The following is a 20,999-nucleotide window of genomic DNA, read 5'->3' as shown; positions in this document are numbered from 1 at the left end:
CTGCGGACGCGGCAGGTAAACAAACCGGTCTGGCACGCCAGGGGCTTTCCCTGAACAAGCGGCGGACTGACTTTCAGAACCACTGCCTTAGAGGACGCAACTGGTCAAGAGACTAAGGCCAAAATTTTTCAAAGTGTTAGGTGCATCCATTTGTGAAAAATGTTGGCCTTAGTCTCTTGATCAATTTGCCTCCCTTTTCTAAGGAGCCATATTCAACATCTACAGTATAAGAGAATATTTGAGATACTTTTAGCCTTTTGCTTGCACGCACACACGCACACACACACGAATGTATACAATCATTAGGTAAACTGACATGGTTTTGCAGCTAAATTACAAAGAAAGAATCTAAATTCACTGGGATGCGGGTAGGGGGAAGTTTAAAGATGACTCACCAATGAGCATATAGAGTCACACTGTCTGGTGCTGAGATCTCATTATCTGTCAGAAGTTAACACAATATCGGACAAGGCTATAATTTAGATGGGAGACCTACATGGAATATTACTATTTTAAGTATTGTTGGTAATTCTGTAGATGGATGAGGAACATGGCTGCTTCAGATGCTTCCCTCTCCCCCCTTATTTGTCACTTATATTCATTAGGGTTTTTTGAGGGGGGTGGAGGGAGGAGGTAGAAAGGATGTCAACCTGGTCTGACCCAGGTAATTATATTTTGCCTCCATAGAATCCCCCTGCAGTTTTGTCAAACAATTTCTTTGCTGCTCCCTGTTAAACAGCTGATCAATACCAACTCAGGAGTGATGTGTATCAATCTACCACAGATGAGAATCAAATGCTTATTCTGATTTAATAGAAATTTGGTTTTTGACGAGAGAGCCCTCTAAGAAGACCTGGGGAAACTTATTTGCTCTCAAATAGGAGGAAACAAATATCTTTTTTTTAAAAAGTTCTATTTATCTAACTTGGCCACTTTTGACTGGCCCACTCCTCAGTACTAGACATGGTTTCAAGGTCCTCAGATAGGAACTCTTTTTGTTTTGGCCAGACTGAACCCACTTAATTCGTTTTAGCAGAGTGCAAGACAAATGTATGAGTGTGACTGCATGACAGCGTTGCCTATGATGGTAGGAGACGGGGCTCAACAGTCCTGGGGCTCAATTCTGGTTTATGTTTTATGTTCTTAGGAGGTCATGCTTCAGGGTTTCAGCTAGGCACCTGCAAGGGTCAGGAAAGGATCTCTCTCCCCCCCAGTGTCTTCTTGTTGGGTTGTTTTTTTAAATCGCCTTCCTGTGAAGCATTAGGAATGGCCATGGCTCGAGATGCAATGGAGCGGGGCAGGGTTCTGAGGTGGCACCGAGCATTCTCTCTCTCAGGTGCTTGGCTCGCTGGTGCCGGCTCACATGTTCAGGCTGTATCTGATTGCTATATGTGGGGTCAGGGAGGAATCTTCCCTTAGGTCAGATTGGCAGCGACCATGTAGACTTTTTGTCTTCCTTCGCAGAATGCGATTGCGGGTCATTTGCCAGGATTATCTGGGAGTATTTTCAATCATTTCCCTGCCATTGTGGGGGACTTGAGGACTGGTGCACATTGGTCCACTCCTATTTTCTGCTTGTGGCACATAATAGTCTAGTCTCCCATGGGCTGTACTACTTTGGGTCTAATTTAGGTTGTTGGGTTTAATGTGCAGGTGCTGGGTGGCGTTGGTGGGCTGTGATCTACAGGCACTCAGACTAGATGATCTGGTGGCCCCTTTTGGCCTTAAACTCTAAGCATCTGCTGTGTTTTGGTTTAATCAACTCGCTGCAAAATACCAGCTGGACAAGAAGGAAAAGAATCATTTCACAGCTCCCACACTACCTATTAAATTAATTGCTGAGACAGTCTTTTCCACAAGACTCCTGTTGAGTAGGAGTATATGCTTCTGATCTCAGGCCTTTCCCAGAGAGCAGTTTCTGTGCATTGCCCAAAGCGCCCCACAAAACACCACCCTAATGGAGTTCACCTGCTGAAATGCTATGGCCCGTGTTATACACGTCAGACTAAATGATCATAAAGGTCCCTTTTGACCTTTAAAAGCTAGGAAGCTGGAATCAAAAAGCCACCACTTTTAACTACGGTAGCTAGAACATCAATGACATATGAGAGGGTTTCCACAATCAAACCATGTTTTTAAACAAAAAGCACACAACAAGTTCAAAGTACCAAATCATTATCCCTTCTTGGAAACTAGGCATAATAATAATAATAATAATAATAATTCTTCAAGGTCTATTCATGGAAGTGGTGCTAGCCAGTCACCCTGCAGACTTTATTCATGTATCACTGAAAACAGAGGCCCAAAGCCTGGACCGGAACCAGGGGGCAGCTGTGGTGACCTATCACGGAACATCAATGGCCGCACCACAATCAGAACAAACTTGTGAGGAGCCAACAACAGTGCAGAGAAAATAAAAACAGAAAACACCTTTGAAAAAATACAGCTGAACAAAAAAAACCCAGACAGTCGAGGTGGGAAAATAGTGCTAAGTGTCTCAACAGAATCCTTCACATTGAAGGAGACTACTGAAATGCCACCACTCTTTTCTTCAGAAAATAAAATGATCAGTCCAATGGTTAGGCAGATGGGGGAACAATCCTCACTAGAAACACACTGTGGGGAGGCCCGTTACATGTGCGTTATTTGAACATACATGTGTCACCAAAAGGAAGTTATTTTTCTTCTAATGCCTCTTTTTTCCCACCAATTAATTAACATGAACTTCTGTGATTTAAAAATGGACATTGTTAGTCTTGACAATCTCCTTTCAAATACATTATACACAGGTTATATGTCTCCCCTTAATGATTCCAACACTTCTCTTCCCGCCTTCTCAGAAGACAGTCTACATATGCTAGAATTATAATAAAGAAAACATACTTGCTCTAGATGTTAATTTGTAAACAAAACCAGTGCCTCTACATAATGTTATAGGACATAGCAGTGTAATAGGATTAAGGAGGACCAGGAACCAACAGCAACCAAGCAAATGAAAAGAAACAACAGCAGTCCCATCGCCCTGTCTACGTCAGAGAGATCCAGTGGACACACCCTAACATGGCTGTGAAATACATTCACACCTGGAAGCACCTTTGTTTTAAATCAATAATTCTCTAGTTATCAACCAATGCAAGCTTCCTTGACTCCAAGTTGAGCTAAAACCTCCACCAACACTAGCCCCACCAGTTGAATGGTGATGCTGGCATACCCAGCCCTAGCACTGCTTGCTGTACACCAAGGACTGGCCCAGTCCCTGGGAAAGTATAAGTGGCTTCACCCTTTGCCCAACCATTTCCACTAACCTTCTTTCAAACACAGCTCAGCAAGTCTGAAGGATCTGAGCCTAGAACTGTTCACCTGTGTCATGCGCTTCTTGTAGCCACCCCCTTATAAGAGGAAATATTCACACTCCAAGATAATACATAAACATCCTACCCTAACCACTTTTTCACGAATTAATTTGGGTGGCTGGGGTGCCAGAGAGTGCCTGCTTACCTATTAAAGTAAAGACTGCTGCATGCAAGCCTGTGGATGGCTGTGAAGTGAAAACAATGGGATTGGGAAGAACGGAGAGTCGAAGGAGAAAATGGGATGGTAGATAATAAACTCTGGTTTTTAAGCTACTCCAGAATCCTGGCTGAAAATGCCAGGAATAAGCATAACTTTTCTTTGTCAATCCACACTACAGATATGTTCCAGTACAGGGGAATAAATGCTTACAGGGCAACAAGGGAGAGAGTAACTGTTGTAATTTATTTTTGCCTGTCGTATGAATGAGCCAAGTGTCAAGAAAACATGGGTTTAATTTAATGCCAATATGACCTTATATCTTGCTCCTACAGATGTTTACCTCTCTGTGAATAAAGCTGGTTTATAGGGCAATACTCTACAATACCACGGAGTAACTGTTTGGATGATACCGGCTTAAAATATCATAGCTATGCATATTCTCTACTCCTTTTGTTCCTTCAATCCTCAGGCAAAATATTTTAGTGTGTGTAAAAAACAGTTATTAGGTGCTTATTTCTATACAAACCCCTCCTCCGCCATTGAATGCAGTCCTATATTGAATTTCCATTTTCTAGTTGAAAGAGGGATGGGGGGAAGAGCCCTTAAGAATGACAGCACTTTTAATACCAACCAGAAAACTGAGCTCAACTCTGAAAGCACCTCCAACTGTTCAAAGGGCTATGGAAGGGCCAGTGATTTCAGGTGACATTTAATTCCACACACAATATGGAAGGGTTACCACTGGCTTCAAGCACATTTCCTATCAGCAAATGAAAAATAAATAGCACCCCTACTAGAGTTTGTGAATGTAACAGAAAATATTCTTCTGGTTTTTATTTAGTGCCTCATCTTAAAATGTTAGCTAATGCAGACCGTACAGCATATTGTGGAATGTGGGAGGCCCTCTGGTCATACACCATCATGCTCCGTCACTGCTATGCCACAATTAAAGGATGGCTCTGTAAACAAAGTGACATACAAATAAATAAGACTCTAAATTTCCTCATGAGTATTCAATTCAGATTATATGTAATTTTGTTCTTTTCAGACTCTAGTCTCTTGCCTCATTAGGATTTTGTTTTAGATATATCTTAACAGTCAGGGTGCATGTATGATTTAGAAAAATAAGCTTGATCAACATTTTGAGCATATTTTGCATTTTTACAATTTAAAGAGTCAAACACAAACAATACTTTCAAGGGAAAAAATGTCACCTTCATACATTCCAGCACTACTCTAGGGTTTTGAAGCCAGTCTCAGTTATCTGCAGTTCTGGCCAAAGTCTGGGCAGCTGGATGAATTAAACAGCAGTCCCAGCCTCCTGTCACCAGAAGTCACTTCAGGGCAGGCATGCCTGTGTCAGCTTTTGATTCCTTTTCCCCAGCTTCAGATATTCTGCCCTCCATTGATAGCTCCAAGAGCCAATCAGAGATCAGCAGGGAAAGTGGTCACAGGAACAGGAAAAAGTTTCTCACCCATCCTTACCCCCATTAACCTGAGTGACAGTATGTGGCAACTGTGTGTAAAGAGAGCCAAGGAGGGGATGTCCTTTCTGCTCCTACCCCTGGATCTAACTCATGGTCAGGAGAGGAAGGGGATGCAGGTTCCTAGGGAACTGAGAGAGGTGGGAAAGGATGGGATGGATACCCAGGTATTACACAATGTATATGTTTGTGTGCATGGGGATGTGGGATACAGGATGGATACTGAAGGACATGAGACATACACGGTGTAGTTGCACTAAAGTAAGTTTCTAGGCATGTTTTAGAGGTCACACTATTGTTCCCCTCCCCTACAGGGGATAAAGAACACCAGAGTCCAACTGGGAGAATATGATTTACAAACTATAGTTATTTGACAGTTTATTGTTATTATAATAATAATCTCACCACTTTATAATGAAAACAACTATTCAGAGCATTAAAAAGCCCACTTCTCTGACATATACTGAACGACAGCCTGTGTCATAAACCCATAACCAGAATGGAATTTAGGGAAATAACATTTAAACATTGCACACACATATTTTATTATATATAGATACACACACACTCCCTTATTTAGTACCAATGGTACTGAGCTATTTTAATCATGTGTGTATACACCAACTACTGTGTACAAGTTTACCAACAGAAATCAAACAGTTCCTGTAAGAAATACGTGCTTTATTTTCTTCTCTAGTTCTCCAAAAAAGGCACCAACACAAGAAGTGATTCACAATAACACTGAATAACTAGCACATAATTAACATTTTTTGTTTCAACAAACCCACTTGATTAAGCAACATGTATCCTCCAGGGTACTTATTCAACCGAGACCAAAAGAACATTGCACTTGTTCAATCATCAATGTTTGTAAACTACTTTCAAACATTACTGTACTATGGAACTGGCTCGACAGTGTCAAATATTTGTAGCTGATTTATCTACTTCTAGCTCGCAACCCTGCTGCATTTCCAAAAGAGAAATCAACAAACAAGGGTAGCATGTTGATGGCCTGCAGATTAGTGCCAGAATTCTGTATCAAAACAGAGTTTTGTTTAGATACCAACAACATTCTTTTTTATAAACCATTCAGACATTTGATTATTTAAAGACCAGTGGCAGAACAGATCATTCTATGATAGCTAATCGACACTACTAACCCACAGTAGCAAAATGAGAACTACACCATGACCTGAGAACAACTAAAGTTATTTATTAGGATTATGAATGAAGGCTGTTGAACATCATGGCAAAACTTTTTCACTTGAACCTTGGCTCCATCTAAGTCTCAGCCAAGATTTGGACTTTTAAAATGCACAGTAAAAGTCCTACTGCTTGCTAGGTCCCAAAGTACTTAGACATTAGATATGCTGGGAATTACTGCATAAGGAAAATAAGTGAAGAATGAAAGCATAAGACTTGGATGGAATAGTTTCAGATGTGTGAACTGCTCACAAATGCCAGAGACCAAATGCTTTCTGGCCTGGTCCCACCTTCATCAACAGAACTTATTTTATATTTCAGAAGAATATAATTTTAGAAAAAGGTTTCTCTATATGAAAATTTTTTAAAAAGTTATTTTCTGCCTTGATTCACTCTAATCCTTACAGAAAGAGTTACCCTTTGACACCACACAACAAACAAGCAAAGGAAAAAATCTGATGTAAATCCAGATTTTAGCCTTCCAATTTCTCTCCCATAGATATTAGGAACAATATAATTATTAAGAGAGACAAATGTGACCCAACACTGCACTTGGTTGCTGAACTGAAAGGCCTCCCATCTTGTGTTCACAGAACATTAGTTGTTTGCTTAAAATAAATAGTCATTTTGACACACACAGAAAATAGTCTGAGAAACTGACACTCTAGGAAAAGGATACATAGTAAGCAAACACAAAAAAAAACAGTCAACAATACAAAGATGCTCTTGGTGGGTCAGTGTCTACTAAACTAAAGCAGTGAAATACAATTTGCAGGTGATCAAGTCCAGGGATTGTGTAGCCATCCCTCCAAAAAAGAGATGAGGATAGGATAAGAGAAAGCAGACATTGTCTGAAAACTTTGCCTTAGTTTAAAATAAAAAACACCATACCCTGACTATTTTGAACCCTTTGATAGAAAGCATGCAATGAGGATTAATAGATATCTGCATAATTTCAACTTTAATTTAAAAAAAAATAGTGTTTCTAGCTCTATGGCTGTGAATGCCCTTCATGTCCCCAACTTTGCCCATGGGCTCAGAGCTTCTGCCCTACAGGAAGCACCAGGGCTCGGGGCTCTGGGATTCAGCCCTGCGCCCCTTCGCTTCAGCGCCACAAGCAGTGGCGGATTAAAGATTTTGCCGCCCCTAGGCCCTGAAATAATTGCCACCCCTCCCCAGCTCTCCTCCATTTTGACTCCGCCTCCGCCCCTGAGCGCGCCGCCGGGTCCTGCTTCTCCCCGCTCCCTGCCAGTGCTTGTGCACGAAACAGCTTCGTGAAGGAGGAGGGGAAGAGGGGAAAATGTGGTGCGCCCAGGAGAGGAGGCGGGGCCGGGGCAGGGATTTGGGGAAGGGGACCAATAGGGACAGGGAGGGAGAGGGGAATACGGGGGGGCTAGGGGCGGAGGGCGGGAACCGGCGCCGGGGGAAGCAGCCTCTGGCTGCTTTAATAAATTTGCCGCCTCTGCAAATTTGTCGTCCTAGGCGTTAATACACTGCTGCCCGCAGGGGGTACCAGCAACTGGGGCTTGGTCGCAGTGTCCCTCAGCCCCCTTGAAAGGGCTCGTGGTCCCCCGGGGGGCCACAAACCCCCAGTTGAGAACCGCTAATCTAGAACATAGATGGCTGATGCAATGCAATGTAATGCAGGGGTTCTCAAACTTCATTGCCTCACAACCCCCTTCTGACAAGAAAAATTATGACAAGACCCCAGGATGGGGGACTGAAGCCTAAGCCTTCCCGAGCCTAACCGCCCCACATGGGGGCCAAAACCAAAACACCACTGCCCAGGGTGGGGGACCAAAGCAGAAGCCCAAGGGTTTCAGCCCGAGGTGGGGGGCCCGTAACCTGAGCCCCTCCACCCAGGGCTGATGCCCTTGGGATTCAGCCCTGAGTGGTGGGGCTCAGACTTTGGCTCCGGCTCCAGACTCCAGCAAGTCTAATGCCAGCCCCAGCATCCCCCATTAAAGTAGGGTTGCAACCCACTTTGGGGTCCCGACCCATAGTTTGAGAACCACTGCTCTAATGAGAAATCTTTTCCAGCAGAGTAGCCAGAGCAGGATCAAGTTGATGGAGACCAATATGATTTATAGCGTAGTCCAGACAATTTTTTATTTTTATTTATTAGGCCTGGTGCTCTACAAATTTTGGTAGAACTCCCTGAACCTGTTATTCATAGAATTGTAAGTTATTGCACAATCTGTTTGGGTGATAGATTCATCAGCTCTGCTAATTTCTTCCATCCCCACAAGAAAGCCCCTTTTAATCTAAAAGTAAAGGCTGTTCATCTTCATTTCCTATCAAAGCTATCACCACAAAGGAAAGATCACCATTTAAGGCAACATTCACATTCAAGCCAACCTAAATTGATGTGTTGCATCACCCAATCACCACAATACTCTCTTTGGCGCTACACCAATGCACTTTTCACTTCTAAAACACAACCATCCGCAATGCACACGACTAAAGAGCTTGCAATGTATTTTTGACAAGGTTTTTTTTTTTCTCTCATCAGAAAAGGTTGATTCATCAAATCTGACACTGTTTGCAGGAAAAAAATCAATTCTGATAGATTTCCCATTTTGAAACTTGTTTCAATATTTTCCTGAAATTGTCAAAACATCTTTGTCCATTTTAAGGGGCAACATAAAAAGCTGTTTCAAAATGTAAGCTATTGTATAGTACATATGTAAAGGGCTAACACTAAAACATTTCCATTGAACTGAGTCAATTTTTTTTTTCCAGATTTTTGGTTCATGAAATTTTTTCAGATTTTGACTTTTCATCCCGATTCAGGATGAAAATACTTTTTTTTTAAATCTCAAAAATTCTTGAGGGATGAAAAAAACATTTCCTGCCCAGCCCCTCACAAAACCAATTTCTCCCAACCACATTCACATGTGCAACTATTGCACCCAACAGTCATTATTGCCACAATGCGAGGGCAAGCCTGCCATCTCCCTTCCCTTCTTCCTGAATTAGAGACTGAAGCTGTGAAATAAGTCTGTTTGTAGCACACCAAAGCCCTGGGACCTTCACCCCTTCCATATGATGCCTGCACAGTGTTTCATCTCATGGAGATTCTGTGCCCCTTTGGGAAAAAAAGACAACATACAATGTCTGACACCTTAAAAAGAGTCCTGCAGAGAATAAAGTAAAACAGCAAATCATTGCTGCTTCTCTTTAACAGGTTTAGTCTGCCTCTTTCCTTTGAAAAGCAGAGTCAGGCAGCATCCAGCACTCTGGCTGTCCGTCAGGAGCTTACCTTTTCACTATAAGCTTCAGAGTCTTGTGTGATCCTTTCACCAGACAGATCGCCTCTTGTCTGAACCCAGAGAGGCCCACGTCATTGATGCTGACAATTTCGTCTCCAGCCAGTAACTTGTCAACAGCTGCAGCTTTGCTCCCTTCTTCAATCTGAAGAAAAACAATTCAAAAAGCCAGAAGAATTGAGAACAAATAACTTCATTTTTTTTAAAGGATAAAAAAGAAAAAAACATTCATTGTGTTTTTTGGTACTACATAACAACTGGGTAATTAGTAATACATTGAGGTGGTTAAAATGCAAACAAATGATTTGCTTGTTAAAAAATATTCAGAGCTAAAGTAATGACATAGAAATAAGCATTATGATGAGGGAGAGGGAGGACATGTCTACACTACGGGTGCTACAGCAGCTATGCACTGGCAGCGGTATAGCACAGATACCTCCTACAGCAGTGGAAAGGTTTTTAATCATCAAGGTAAGTAATCCACCTCCCCAAGCAGCAGTAGCGACCTAGGTAAATTGATTTAACTTTGAAGCATAGACTAGGCTGGAGAAAAGAAGGGAAGAGAGGGCTACCTGAGCAAAAGGCTGCAACACTAAAATCTAGGGCCGGAAAAGTTTATTTCACATAGCTACGGCACTCAGGGGCCTGAAAATGTCTCACCTCTGAGCGCTGGAATTACACTGACCTATCCCCAGTGTAGGTGCATCTAGGTTGAAAGAATTCTTCCATTGACCTAGCTATTGCTGCTCAGGAAGGTGGCTTACCTACATCAATGGAAAAACCCCTTCCATTGCTGTAGGAAGTGTCTACACTATGGCATTACCAAAGCATAGCTGTAGCCATGCCACTGTAGTACAGATGTGTTCCTTGGTGTGAAAGCCAAGGGTACCTGTGATCTTGAGTTTGACGGCCTCACCTCTGTTCAATGCTTGGCCAATATAGTTAACCATGCTTGCACAAAAAAGTCTTGGACAAACACTTTAAAATCTAGATTTCCAGATGAGCTAGCTGATATCACCACCACCATCACCATTACATTCCACCCAAAAGATGTTTGACGTGCTGTGGTAACCAAAATATTGTGAAACTAGTTGTGTCTGGGAAATATGAACTAATTTAATTAATCAGATGTCTAATTTAACTAATTTCTAGGGTTGTAAGAAGGTATTTCCTTTAAGAAAATAAGCATTTTACAATGCTTGATAGAACTACACAGCAGTTGTGGCCGGGAAGAGAGAGGGAGGTGTGAGAACCAGTAAGGAAAGATTGAATGTATCACATGCCCAGGTAAGGTGACCATTCACGGTATATGTCAATGGGCTATTCCTAGCACCCCTCCTGGACTACAGAAAATGTTACTGGTCAAATTTTACTCAAACTATTCATAATATTCAGATTGACAGGCAGATAAAGTAAGAGGAGTTAGTATTTGACAATTTCCGTCAACACATAAGAGATAAATCTAGTAATAACTATAGATATTGTTAATCTTAAAAAACAAAACCAGAGTTTGATTTGCTGAGTACTGGCAGCTCCCATTAACTTCAATGGTAGTTGTAGGTGCTCAGCTCTTCTGCAAATCAAGCCCTTGGCTTCCTTAACTTCTTCCGTTCTCTTTTATGTACACACACCACCATCCCCCTGGTCACTCACATCTACAATCTACGGATAATTTTTGACTCTTCCCTCTCATCTGCTCACATACCGTATCCAAATCTTGTTACTTCTTCCTCAACTCCTAGATCTGCCATTTTCTTTCCATTCTCAAAGCTAAATCTTTCATTCAGGTCCTCTTTATATCCCAACTCAAAATCCCACATCATCTCTGGCTCCCCTTTAGTCCATACAAAATGCAATCACTAAAGTCCTAGTTCTTGCATGATCATGTCATTCCCCCCTTTGAATCCATCCCTCCTTTAGTTCACCATCCACTATTACAGCAGATTTAACACTTGTCATCACCTTCAAAGCTCTATATAAAATCCTCCCCCTCCCTGCTTATCCATCTTTGTCATGCTTTGTGTCATGCCTCCCCAACCCAAACAGCTTCTGCTCTTCTGGTGTTCCCCAGCCTCCTTCTTGCACAATCATCCCCAGGCCTTCCTTCATACTGTCCCCTATGCATGGTACGACTGTCCCGAGTCCATCCGCAAGACCCCTAACCTGGCCACACTCAAGGCCCTCTTGAAAACCTGCTTCTGCTGTGCTGCCTACAGAGAATCTAATTGACTTGTATAAAAATTCCATACTAGCTGTTCCTCATTCCATAATTTGTCTACCAGTTCCTAGATAATGAGCTCCTCTGCACAGGGCCTGTACTCTCTTGAAATCTCTGGAAAATGCCTAGCACATCACAGGTATTACCATAAACAAATAATGTTTTACATTTTACTGTATGCAAAAGCAGGCCAAGTCATTTACTACATAATTAGTAAAAAAAAAAAAAAAACCAACATATTTCAACTTATCTTCCACAATACAATCAACAAAAAGGGCATATGGATCCAATACAGTTCAGGAGTGGATATTCGAGACTTTGTTTATAAACTGAAGTTTTTTTTTAAAAAAAGCAATGCTTCAACAATACAGTTGAAAGTAAAATGTTAAAATAAAGCGATAGTTCTTGGAATGATGAGAGTTAACATGAGGATTGTCATGTTGAATGGTCCCTTAGGAGATGTGTTAACTACTTATGCTAAACAATCTGTTCCACCTTGTATTTAGCTGTGACATGGAGTACTTTTTCCAGACCTGAAGAAGAGCTCTGTGTAGCTCAAAAGGTTGTCTCTTTCACCAACAGAAGTTGGTCCAATAAAATACCTCATCCCACCTTGTCTCTTCAAAAAATGTTTAAGTAAAAAATGATGCACTGAATATTTTGTATTTGTAGACCTTTCTAAAACAATGGTTATTTTTAAAATTACTAAACAATAGTAAAGTAGATTTCAAATAATATCTTTTTAAAAATGCAGATAATTAAAATTCAGGTAAGTTTCCACATCCAGATACAATTAATGCACAATCCACGACCCACAACTGCCAGGGTATTATCCAAATCTCATGGATTCACTAAAAATTTAAAATCCCACTTCAGTTGTATGGTGGAGTGGAGAGCAAGGGAGTAGAGATGGAAATCACACTTCCATGCAAGTGAACAGGTTAGGAGACCAAGGAGTCAGGGATGGAAATACATAGTTGCTTATAGGCAGCCACAGAAGAGAGTCACAAGTCAATCAAAGCTAAGAGAGGGGATGAGCACCTGAGGTTGATGAATCTTGACCCTTCCAAAAAGTACTCTCAAGTCCTTTAAATGCTTCACTGCATTTCTGGATTACCTTTAAATGATATGGATTTTGAAGCCTGAAGCATGGTGGAGCATAGAGCATGTGGAAATGTTAACGAAATGCAGTGGTGAATCACCAGACCATGGGGCTGAGGATGGAGGTCAACCCAGGATGAATAAAAATTAAGAGGTATAATCTACTGTGGTTTGAGGAGTTTTAAGCAACATATTTACATGTAAACTACTTGTGGCCCTTAAACTCCTGGCAAGGTACTGGTTCAGCCCTGAGGGCTGGAAAGACTTTGTGCCACTGGGTTATAAGCAATTTGAAAGTCTGAACCTTAAGACCTTGACAGTGTCACTTTTTAAGTCCCGTCTCCTAGGGTTTCAAGGAATTTTCATTGTTCTCAGCAAAGCTATTTGTTTTTTCTTCGAGCTGGAAATACACTGACTGAAGAGAGTATTCAGTTACCCCCTCTGAGTTTTCATTTCAGCAGGGGAACTGCACATTCCACATAGTGTAAGCCTTCCAAAGAGACTCCTGGGCACGTCCAAAACAAGATTAATCACAACTGAAAAATGAGACTGAGGTGAAGCACCCCTGACAAATACTGGAAGTGGGTCTCTTCACATGTTGTTTCTAAATTAGTTGCAGATAAAAAGAATAAAACATATACATTCTTATACAGTAACAATCCTTCTGAGCTAAAAGGATTAGTGCATACATTTTCCCTGATGGTTTGAACATAGATCAGTGAACGTGTGTATAAACAACATAATTCCTTTCAATTATGTATTTGCTGGTCCAAGCATGAGTATTTGCTAGGGGGAAAAATACAACAATCCATTTTAATTAACTAAGAAACTGGTTTTTTTTAAACCAACAAGTCTCTACGGTAAACCTCCCTAAGATAAAGGCTCTACCAGCAACTGAATGCAAGTAAAATAACTAACAAATTCATAGGAGAAGCTATCTGCAAAAAACATTATACTCCTTTTCTCCTACTATTGCCATTCTAATTTCCCTGTTGTCGTGAATTTTGATTTTATTACTTTCATCATATTATCTATATACCAGATGTACTCTCAGCTATATCAGCCTGTTGTTGGAACGACAACCCTACCCACCCAACAGACAAATTTAGAACTCTCTCAGCACTGCCAAATACCCTTGTGAAAACTATTGTGCAATTTTTTCTCATACCGCAAATATACACACACATACAAAAAATGTATTCACACAAAAAAAAGTTTCTCCATACACATCCTGATAAATACAAGGAACATCAGGACAAAGAGGTGGCTGGAACCATTTCTGATTTACACACAGTTCTGAACATGGTGTTTCTTTTTGTTTTGCATTCTCACTAGAAGAGAGACAGGAATCTGGCTCAGGTCACTTTGAACATCTGCCCAAAACCTAGCCAGAGAGCAGGTCCTCTCCATTTGTTTCATTCACACATTTAGAGAGTTAAATTGTATATTTTATTTGTACCACCAAAGACCCTACTTTTGTTCATTTCTCTAAAAGAATCTATCAGAGCGAGCAGCATTACTGTCATAGTTGAGCATCAGCAATAGGCACAGATGAGTTTGTGTTTGTCAGACTTGGAAGAAGATTTCCTCAAGGAGAAACAGGGCAAGTGGGGCAAGCAAACCCAGCAGAAAGTTTAGAAATGATGAAATGCTATGTATTTAGATCCAAATTTTAAACCCTACACACCTCCCCTCCCCGCCACATAAAATGTTATTTATCCTAGAAATTGAGCTTGATATTCGTATTTGAATTTCAAACAAGGTAAATATTGGACAAGAAGCCTTAAAAAAAAAAGTCAGTGGGAGGCTATACGATTGGATCTGGCAAGAATAGCCAACAAAAACATGGCAATATTTAATGCCATATCGGTCTACAATCAGCCAACAGCCACGACACAGTGTGAAACAAGATGAGAACAGGTAGAGATGCAGACTCCTATTATAAAAACCCCTTTCTCAACCCTCAGCCATACACAGGAATTTAATATTCCTCCAAATATTGTGCACTTGCAAGTTTTTCAATGAGACAGAGAAGAGGGCCAGGTAAGGCAACTGGTATCTGTATTTTGCTATAAATTAAAAAAAGACTTAAAACATCAAACCCTCTTAATTTGGATGCAGTTATATCAGTAAAAGGTGCTTTATAGTGGTTTAGCTATTCCTATACTGGTAGGTGCTTTATACCTGTATAACTGTATCCACCCTAAGGGCTGTATTGGTATAGCGGTATAGAGTAAAAAACAAAACAAAACAAAGAGTCACACCCTAACTGACACACTAATACCAATACAAACTGTGTGTGCAGTCCAGGCCTAAGAGACAAATGCAAATAGTCAAGAGCAAATTGTCCTGGCAACAGACGTAAAAAAAAAAAAAATCTTCCAAAAATGCATCTCCCCCAATGTCACCCAAAAAACTTTAGTATGGAGAATGGAATATGGGTGGAGGATATGAAAACTCTCTCAAAGTTCTCTCATTAAAAATATTGTCTGAACTCTGATATACTGTCTGTTCCTATGGAAAGAGATGCTACAATTAATTTCAGGAAGCATCAGGCAAAGGAACAAACTAAGCATAGGCAACGTGTGTATGTTACAGGATGGTAAGTACTTTGTATTTCTCCTTCTTTGGAGACCTTCATCCCACTCCACACAAAGGAATATTCACAGTAAGATGTACCACATATTCAAAGGATACTCTCAAACCTATATCCCAAGTTAGTAACACATAAGGGAAAAGGAAGAAGCTGATCATGTGGACATTTAAATTGATGAAGCTTGACAGAGATGCAAGAATCCTAGAATGTGACCCTTAACTACTGTTTTTATCAGCTTTCATTGGTTAACTTTAAATACCCACATTCTTGTAGAAACACCTGTATAAACAAGCAGGATGCAGGATGGGGAAGTGCAGCATCACACACTATCTAGTTTCGTTTAGAACAACATTGTATCAGCTTCTTGTCCTTGGAGAGTCCTTTCTTTGGGAGAGGGGAGAGTGAAACAGAAAAACACAGGGAAAATAGCCCCATTTACCAGGACTCTGTTATCAGCAGTGACCCCATGAATAAAAATATGCTTTATCACCCAAACAAAAAATAGCTTTGTGTTGGCTGGTATGTTGATTATCTGTAAAAATCCATTAGATGCTCATAGTACAGTGACACTAAAAAAGTCAGCGAATCAAAGAAAAAAAACACCAAACGAAATCTCTGGAGATAGACAAGTGAAATGAAGCAGTGACACACTGATTGACTCAATGCAATGCAGAATGAGGAGAAAAAATCCTTTATAATTAAAGCTTAGTATGAGTTTATTAGGCCTATTATACCATAACAATTCCACATCCTGTTACTGCACACTGATATGCACTGAATACACAGTCTGGGTTACACCCAGATTTGGTTGTAAATAGGTACCTCTACCAGTGAAGTCTACAAGTCAAATGCAGGAGAGTCTAGTGGTGGCGTAAATTACAGTAAGTTAGTCAGAAGACGATGTGTTTGTGGTAAATTAGTGTCACTGTTCAAATTCTATTTATGTACCTATATGGCACTAACTTAGTATCCAACTGTCTCGGTCTTCAATATCCTCACAACACCCCTGTAAGGTAAGGAAATACTGTTATCCCCATTTTACAGACAGAGATCTCAGGAAGAGAGACTGAGTGCCCAAGGTCACACAGGAAGTCCGGCAGAGCAGGGAATCAAAGACAGGTCTCTGAAGTACCAGGCTAGCGCCCTAACCACTGGACCATTCTTCCTTTCCAGTTCTTCAGACTGGACATTCATTCCATTGCAATAGGATGGAAAGAGGATTATTTAGTGGAGAGAGGAGAGAAATGTGTAAGACAGGCCTGTGGTTTGAGTACATAAATGGTGCAAGTTGGCCTCACCAGTGTTATTAGCCAGTTGATCACTCAGTGCTGCTCGCAGTACTTGTGGCAATAGTCACAGGCAATTGCAGTGAAGACAGAGTTCCAACTTCTATTTTAATACAATGCCCTGTGTCCAGTCCATCCACCTACTCCACTGAACCTTTCCCTAATATCCTTATAAACTATCTTGAACAAGTTGACCCAGCAGACCTCCTCCTCAAAAGGCACTGGAGGTGGTGGATCCCTGAGACACTCCCGCTCCCTCCCCACCTCCACCCCAACCTCCCGAGAACCACAGGATGGGGATAAAGATCTGTGTAGAACTGCTCTCATAAAATGTCCATCATGATCATGTAGAGAGTAAATCCAAATTCAGATCCAGACACCCCAAATTCTAATTTGGATGGAAACGGGCTTTGGTACCAACCAATGTCTTTACAAATCAATATGGGGGAAAAAATGAAGGAAGAGACCATCTCCTATTCCTGGAGTATGTCATGGGTTCGCCTTTCTCTCAAATAGTTTGTCATCTTTAAGCATTTGGGCATTAGCTTAACAATTTCTTAGTGTTAAAAATCATATTTTGAAAAGCTTTCATTCTATATGCCTCTTTAACACAACTCTTTACATATTTACCGAATGTTTATAATTGTGCCTTTCCTGTTACGATTAAAGGCCTGCCACCATTTATATTATAACATTACATTTTCATGTGGGACTTTTCACAGCTCTACAAACAGACTCAAGGCTGAAACTCAAACTCAAACCAGTTCCTCAAACCAGAAGCAGGAATTTCAAAAGTCTGGTATAAAACAGTCCAATTTCTGCTCTTTAAGGTTAAAATGTACAACTAATATTTTATTCTAACACAATGTGCAGATCAATGTCGCTGTTATGATATGAGATGACTTTTTACAATGTAACCACCAGTAACTGTTTGTACCAGACAGCAGTTTGTTTAATGTAGCCCTGTTTGCCTAGATCATTTAAGTAAGAGTATTATGAACACTTTGCAAACTCAGGAGGATAAACTAAAATAATTTAAGATATTTAAATGTGAGATGATCCCTGCCCCAAGGAATTAATGATCTACATCAACAGGCGACATACAAAAATCATGGGACGGTTTCACATCAAATTGCAGTATTACAAAAATTACTATAGTCAGCATGGGTGGCAGCACCTACAGTGAATGTTGCCTAATACTTTTCATTATGACAGGTTTCAGAGTAACAGCCGTGTTAGTCTGTATTCGCAAAAATCCTCCCACTCCACAGTGTCCCAGAGCCCAGGCTGCAGCCCAAGCTTGGAAATTTACATAGCAATGAAAAAGTCCCACAGACCAAGCCCAAGTCAGCTAGTACGGGACAGCCGCAGGTTTTTCTTTGCTGTATAGACACACCCTTTGCCAAATTTTAACCACTCAGGCTCAAATTTCCCCTGCCAGGCTACTGCCTCAGGCTGATTTTCTTTATTAAAATTTAAAACAAGTTTTAGTAAAACAGCACTGCCATTCAGACACATTAGGAAAAATATGTTGTTTTGCTCGCATTCAAAAATTATTACAGCTGTTTCACTATAGCACCTCCAGGGTTTGAAGCATGGACATAAAAATTTACAGAAAAGTGTGGATGTACCTTTTGCCATCATCAAATATCTGCCCAAGTTATAAACCTTGTGAAAAAAATATCAGTTTCCACATGTGTGGAAGAGACTTATAGAGTTTGGCAGCTAAATTCTCCAAAGATTCCATCTGCACTGAGCATGTTCCATCCCCTCATACCCCCCACCTGCCAACTGGACTGCCTGTGCATCCACAGAACAACTGAGAATGCTCAATTTCAGGGTTGCAGGAGCATCTAATTGCTCCTCCTGGCTCCTGGGCACCAGAACTGAAAACAGGGAGACTGTCTTGTCTGTGTTCTCAATGCCTCACTGCTGGAGAAGGCTGCAGACTACCTGAAATGTAGAGAGGGTAGGGCTTGAGTGTTGGAGACTTGGCAAGGAAGGTGAAGAGGACTGGGACAGGTCAGAGGAACAGAAGGGAGTCAAGCTTGTTGAGGACCGGGGTGGAAGGACCACACTCCCCTACCCCCAGCCCTACCCCAGAAGCTCGAATTGAAGCTTGAGATCCCAACTCACAACATTCCTTTGCTGTGAGCAAATAGCTTTGAAACCCACTGACAGGGCCGGCCTTAGGGCAGGGCAATCTGGGCCCTCGCCCAAGGCATCGTAGCCAGGGGGCGCCGTGGTGCAGAGGTCATGGGCTCAGGCTTCCCCTCGCTGCCTGAGGTTGCAGCCCAATGCGGTAGGAACGCCGTTTCCCTGCTCCTGACCAGAGGCCCCATGCTCACCACCCCACATGGTGTCCCTCCCAGCCCGGCTCCTAGTCCCGCCTCTGCACTCCGCATTCTGTGACTGGGAGTTGTCTCTTCCCCTCCCTCACAGACTGTCCCAGCCCTGCCATTCCTCTTTCAATGGGCAGCCTGAACGAAAGCTATGCCACCCAATGGAAAGTGAGTGGGGCATCTCGGCCAGCCAATGGGAGCTGGAAGTTGCCAGCCTCTTCCAGGTTGGGAGGGGAACTAAAATTCCAGGGCAAAGAAGAGATCAATAAGTCTTAGGGGGGTCCTGACCCCCATGCCCCCAGTTTCCAGGGAATCCCTCCCTGTGCTCCCAGCTTCCAGAGGACCCCCCTGGTGTCCCCAGCCCCCTGGGGACCCCTCCATGCCCACATAGGTCCCAGGAGGTCCCAGCCTCCAGTTCTCAGGGCCCCCCATTCTCACAGTTCTTAGGTTGTCCTTCATGTCTTCAAGGTCTGGCTCCTGCATGCCACACTGACCCCACAGTTCCCCATGCTCCCCAGTTGTCAAGGGCTCCTCCTTTTTCTTACTCATCCCAAAGGGAGGTGTTAGTGCAGGGGGTTGGGATATTTCAAGAGTGAACTTTCCACCATCACCATCCACCCTAGCTATTTTCAGTGTGCTGGAGCATTTTAACCTCCCTCTCACCTAATAACCCACCTTCCGTGGGACTGGGGAGGGGCACTTGAATATTGGGGATGCTCAGTATTGGGGTGGGGAGAGATCTGCCCTTCTGGAACCCCCATGTCATCACTCTTTCCTCTCCTCTCCCCCTCAACCCCAGTATCCCTACACAAATGTGATTCTATATACACACACACACACCTTTGGTTCCGTCCCCACTTTCCGGGGCTCTCAGGTCACCATGCACGCCTGCTACCACAGACCTGTGGTGCACTCCTGTCACTGCACCTCCCCTTGGGCTGCCAACCCTCTGGGTCTCTAGCAGAGAAGCTGGATGCCATGCTGAGTGGGAGAGGTTGGGAGGTACAGGAGAGGTACGACTCTGCCCCAGAGCCTACTCAACCTTTCAGAGTGCAGCAGACTGCTTGCTACATTATCTTGGCTGTCCTGCTCAACAACCAGACGCAGGTTCCCTGCAGCACTGGCTGGGGGAGTCAAAGTGACTGCTGTGGGGTTTCCTATGATGCCTATGACCATAGCATCCAGATGTGAGTCACTGCAGGGCAAGATCGGTCCTACAGGTGGATGATGTGGTGAGGGTGGTGCTGTGGTTAAGAGACAAGAAGCAGGGTGGGCCTGGTGTGTGAGGTCATGGATAGGAGTTTGGGGCAATGGGAGTGGGGGGCGAGAGGCAGCAGGGACTGGAGCAATGGGCGTGGAGTGGGGAGTCTGGGAAGGTAGCTGAGGCGAGGGGCCCCGAAATACAAGTTTGCCCAGGGTGCTATTTTCCCTAAGGCCGGCCCTGCCCACTGACAAAATGTGGATTTCACCTCTTCTAGCGGCTGGTTCACACAGCAGCAGTATGTTGTCATCTTCTATCACCTATTCCTTTAGCACAAGTGCAAAGGTCTGTGTGGTAGGTCTAAAGGTTCCAACTCTGCTGATGACTCATGGATTTCTGTATAATGCCACATGATGGAACTTCTGTTTTTTTTCAATTTGCAAGCTTTTCCTTTAACATAAAAAATGAAAATAAAAAAGCAAGTTACTGCACTCAAAATGAGGAAATTTATAATTCTGTGTTCAGTACATAAGTACACACTGAACAATGAAGGTAAAAAAATATTCAGTAACTACCTATTCGCTCAGCATCATCCATTCTTGCGCACTGACACTCTGCTGCTACTTGGGAAAGAGCCTGAGCATCAGGAAAGGCACTTGAACCATCAGCAAATTTAGGCAGACATTACTGCATTATTTACCCTCTTGTCTAAACATAATCTTCACTTCACATTTGGAAAGTTACATTCACAACCACAAGAACTAGAAACTCTTTCTTTAACTGAAA

At 42.3% G+C, this 20,999-nt stretch overlaps 1 protein-coding gene across 5 annotated transcripts in view; it reads right to left on the bottom strand.

Moving 5' to 3' along the window:
- SHROOM2 (shroom family member 2) overlaps nt 1-20,999 on the bottom strand; it is a 190,223-nt gene that overhangs the window by 105,107 nt on the left and 64,117 nt on the right. For all 5 annotated transcript variants that reach the window (XM_084617250.1, XM_084617251.1, XM_084617249.1 and 2 more), the window contains one exon: nt 9,463-9,614. In XM_084617250.1, coding sequence (XP_084473376.1) covers nt 9,463-9,614 — 152 coding nt within the window. The remainder of the gene's footprint in view (nt 1-9,462; nt 9,615-20,999) is intronic.

Source organism: Lepidochelys olivacea (assembly GCF_965140295.1).
Source record: "Lepidochelys olivacea isolate rLepOli2 genome assembly, chromosome: 1".
Lineage (NCBI taxonomy): Eukaryota > Metazoa > Chordata > Testudines > Cheloniidae > Lepidochelys > Lepidochelys olivacea.
The sequence above is the reverse complement of the archived record's forward strand: the minus strand, read 5'-3'. Positions and strand labels throughout refer to the sequence as shown.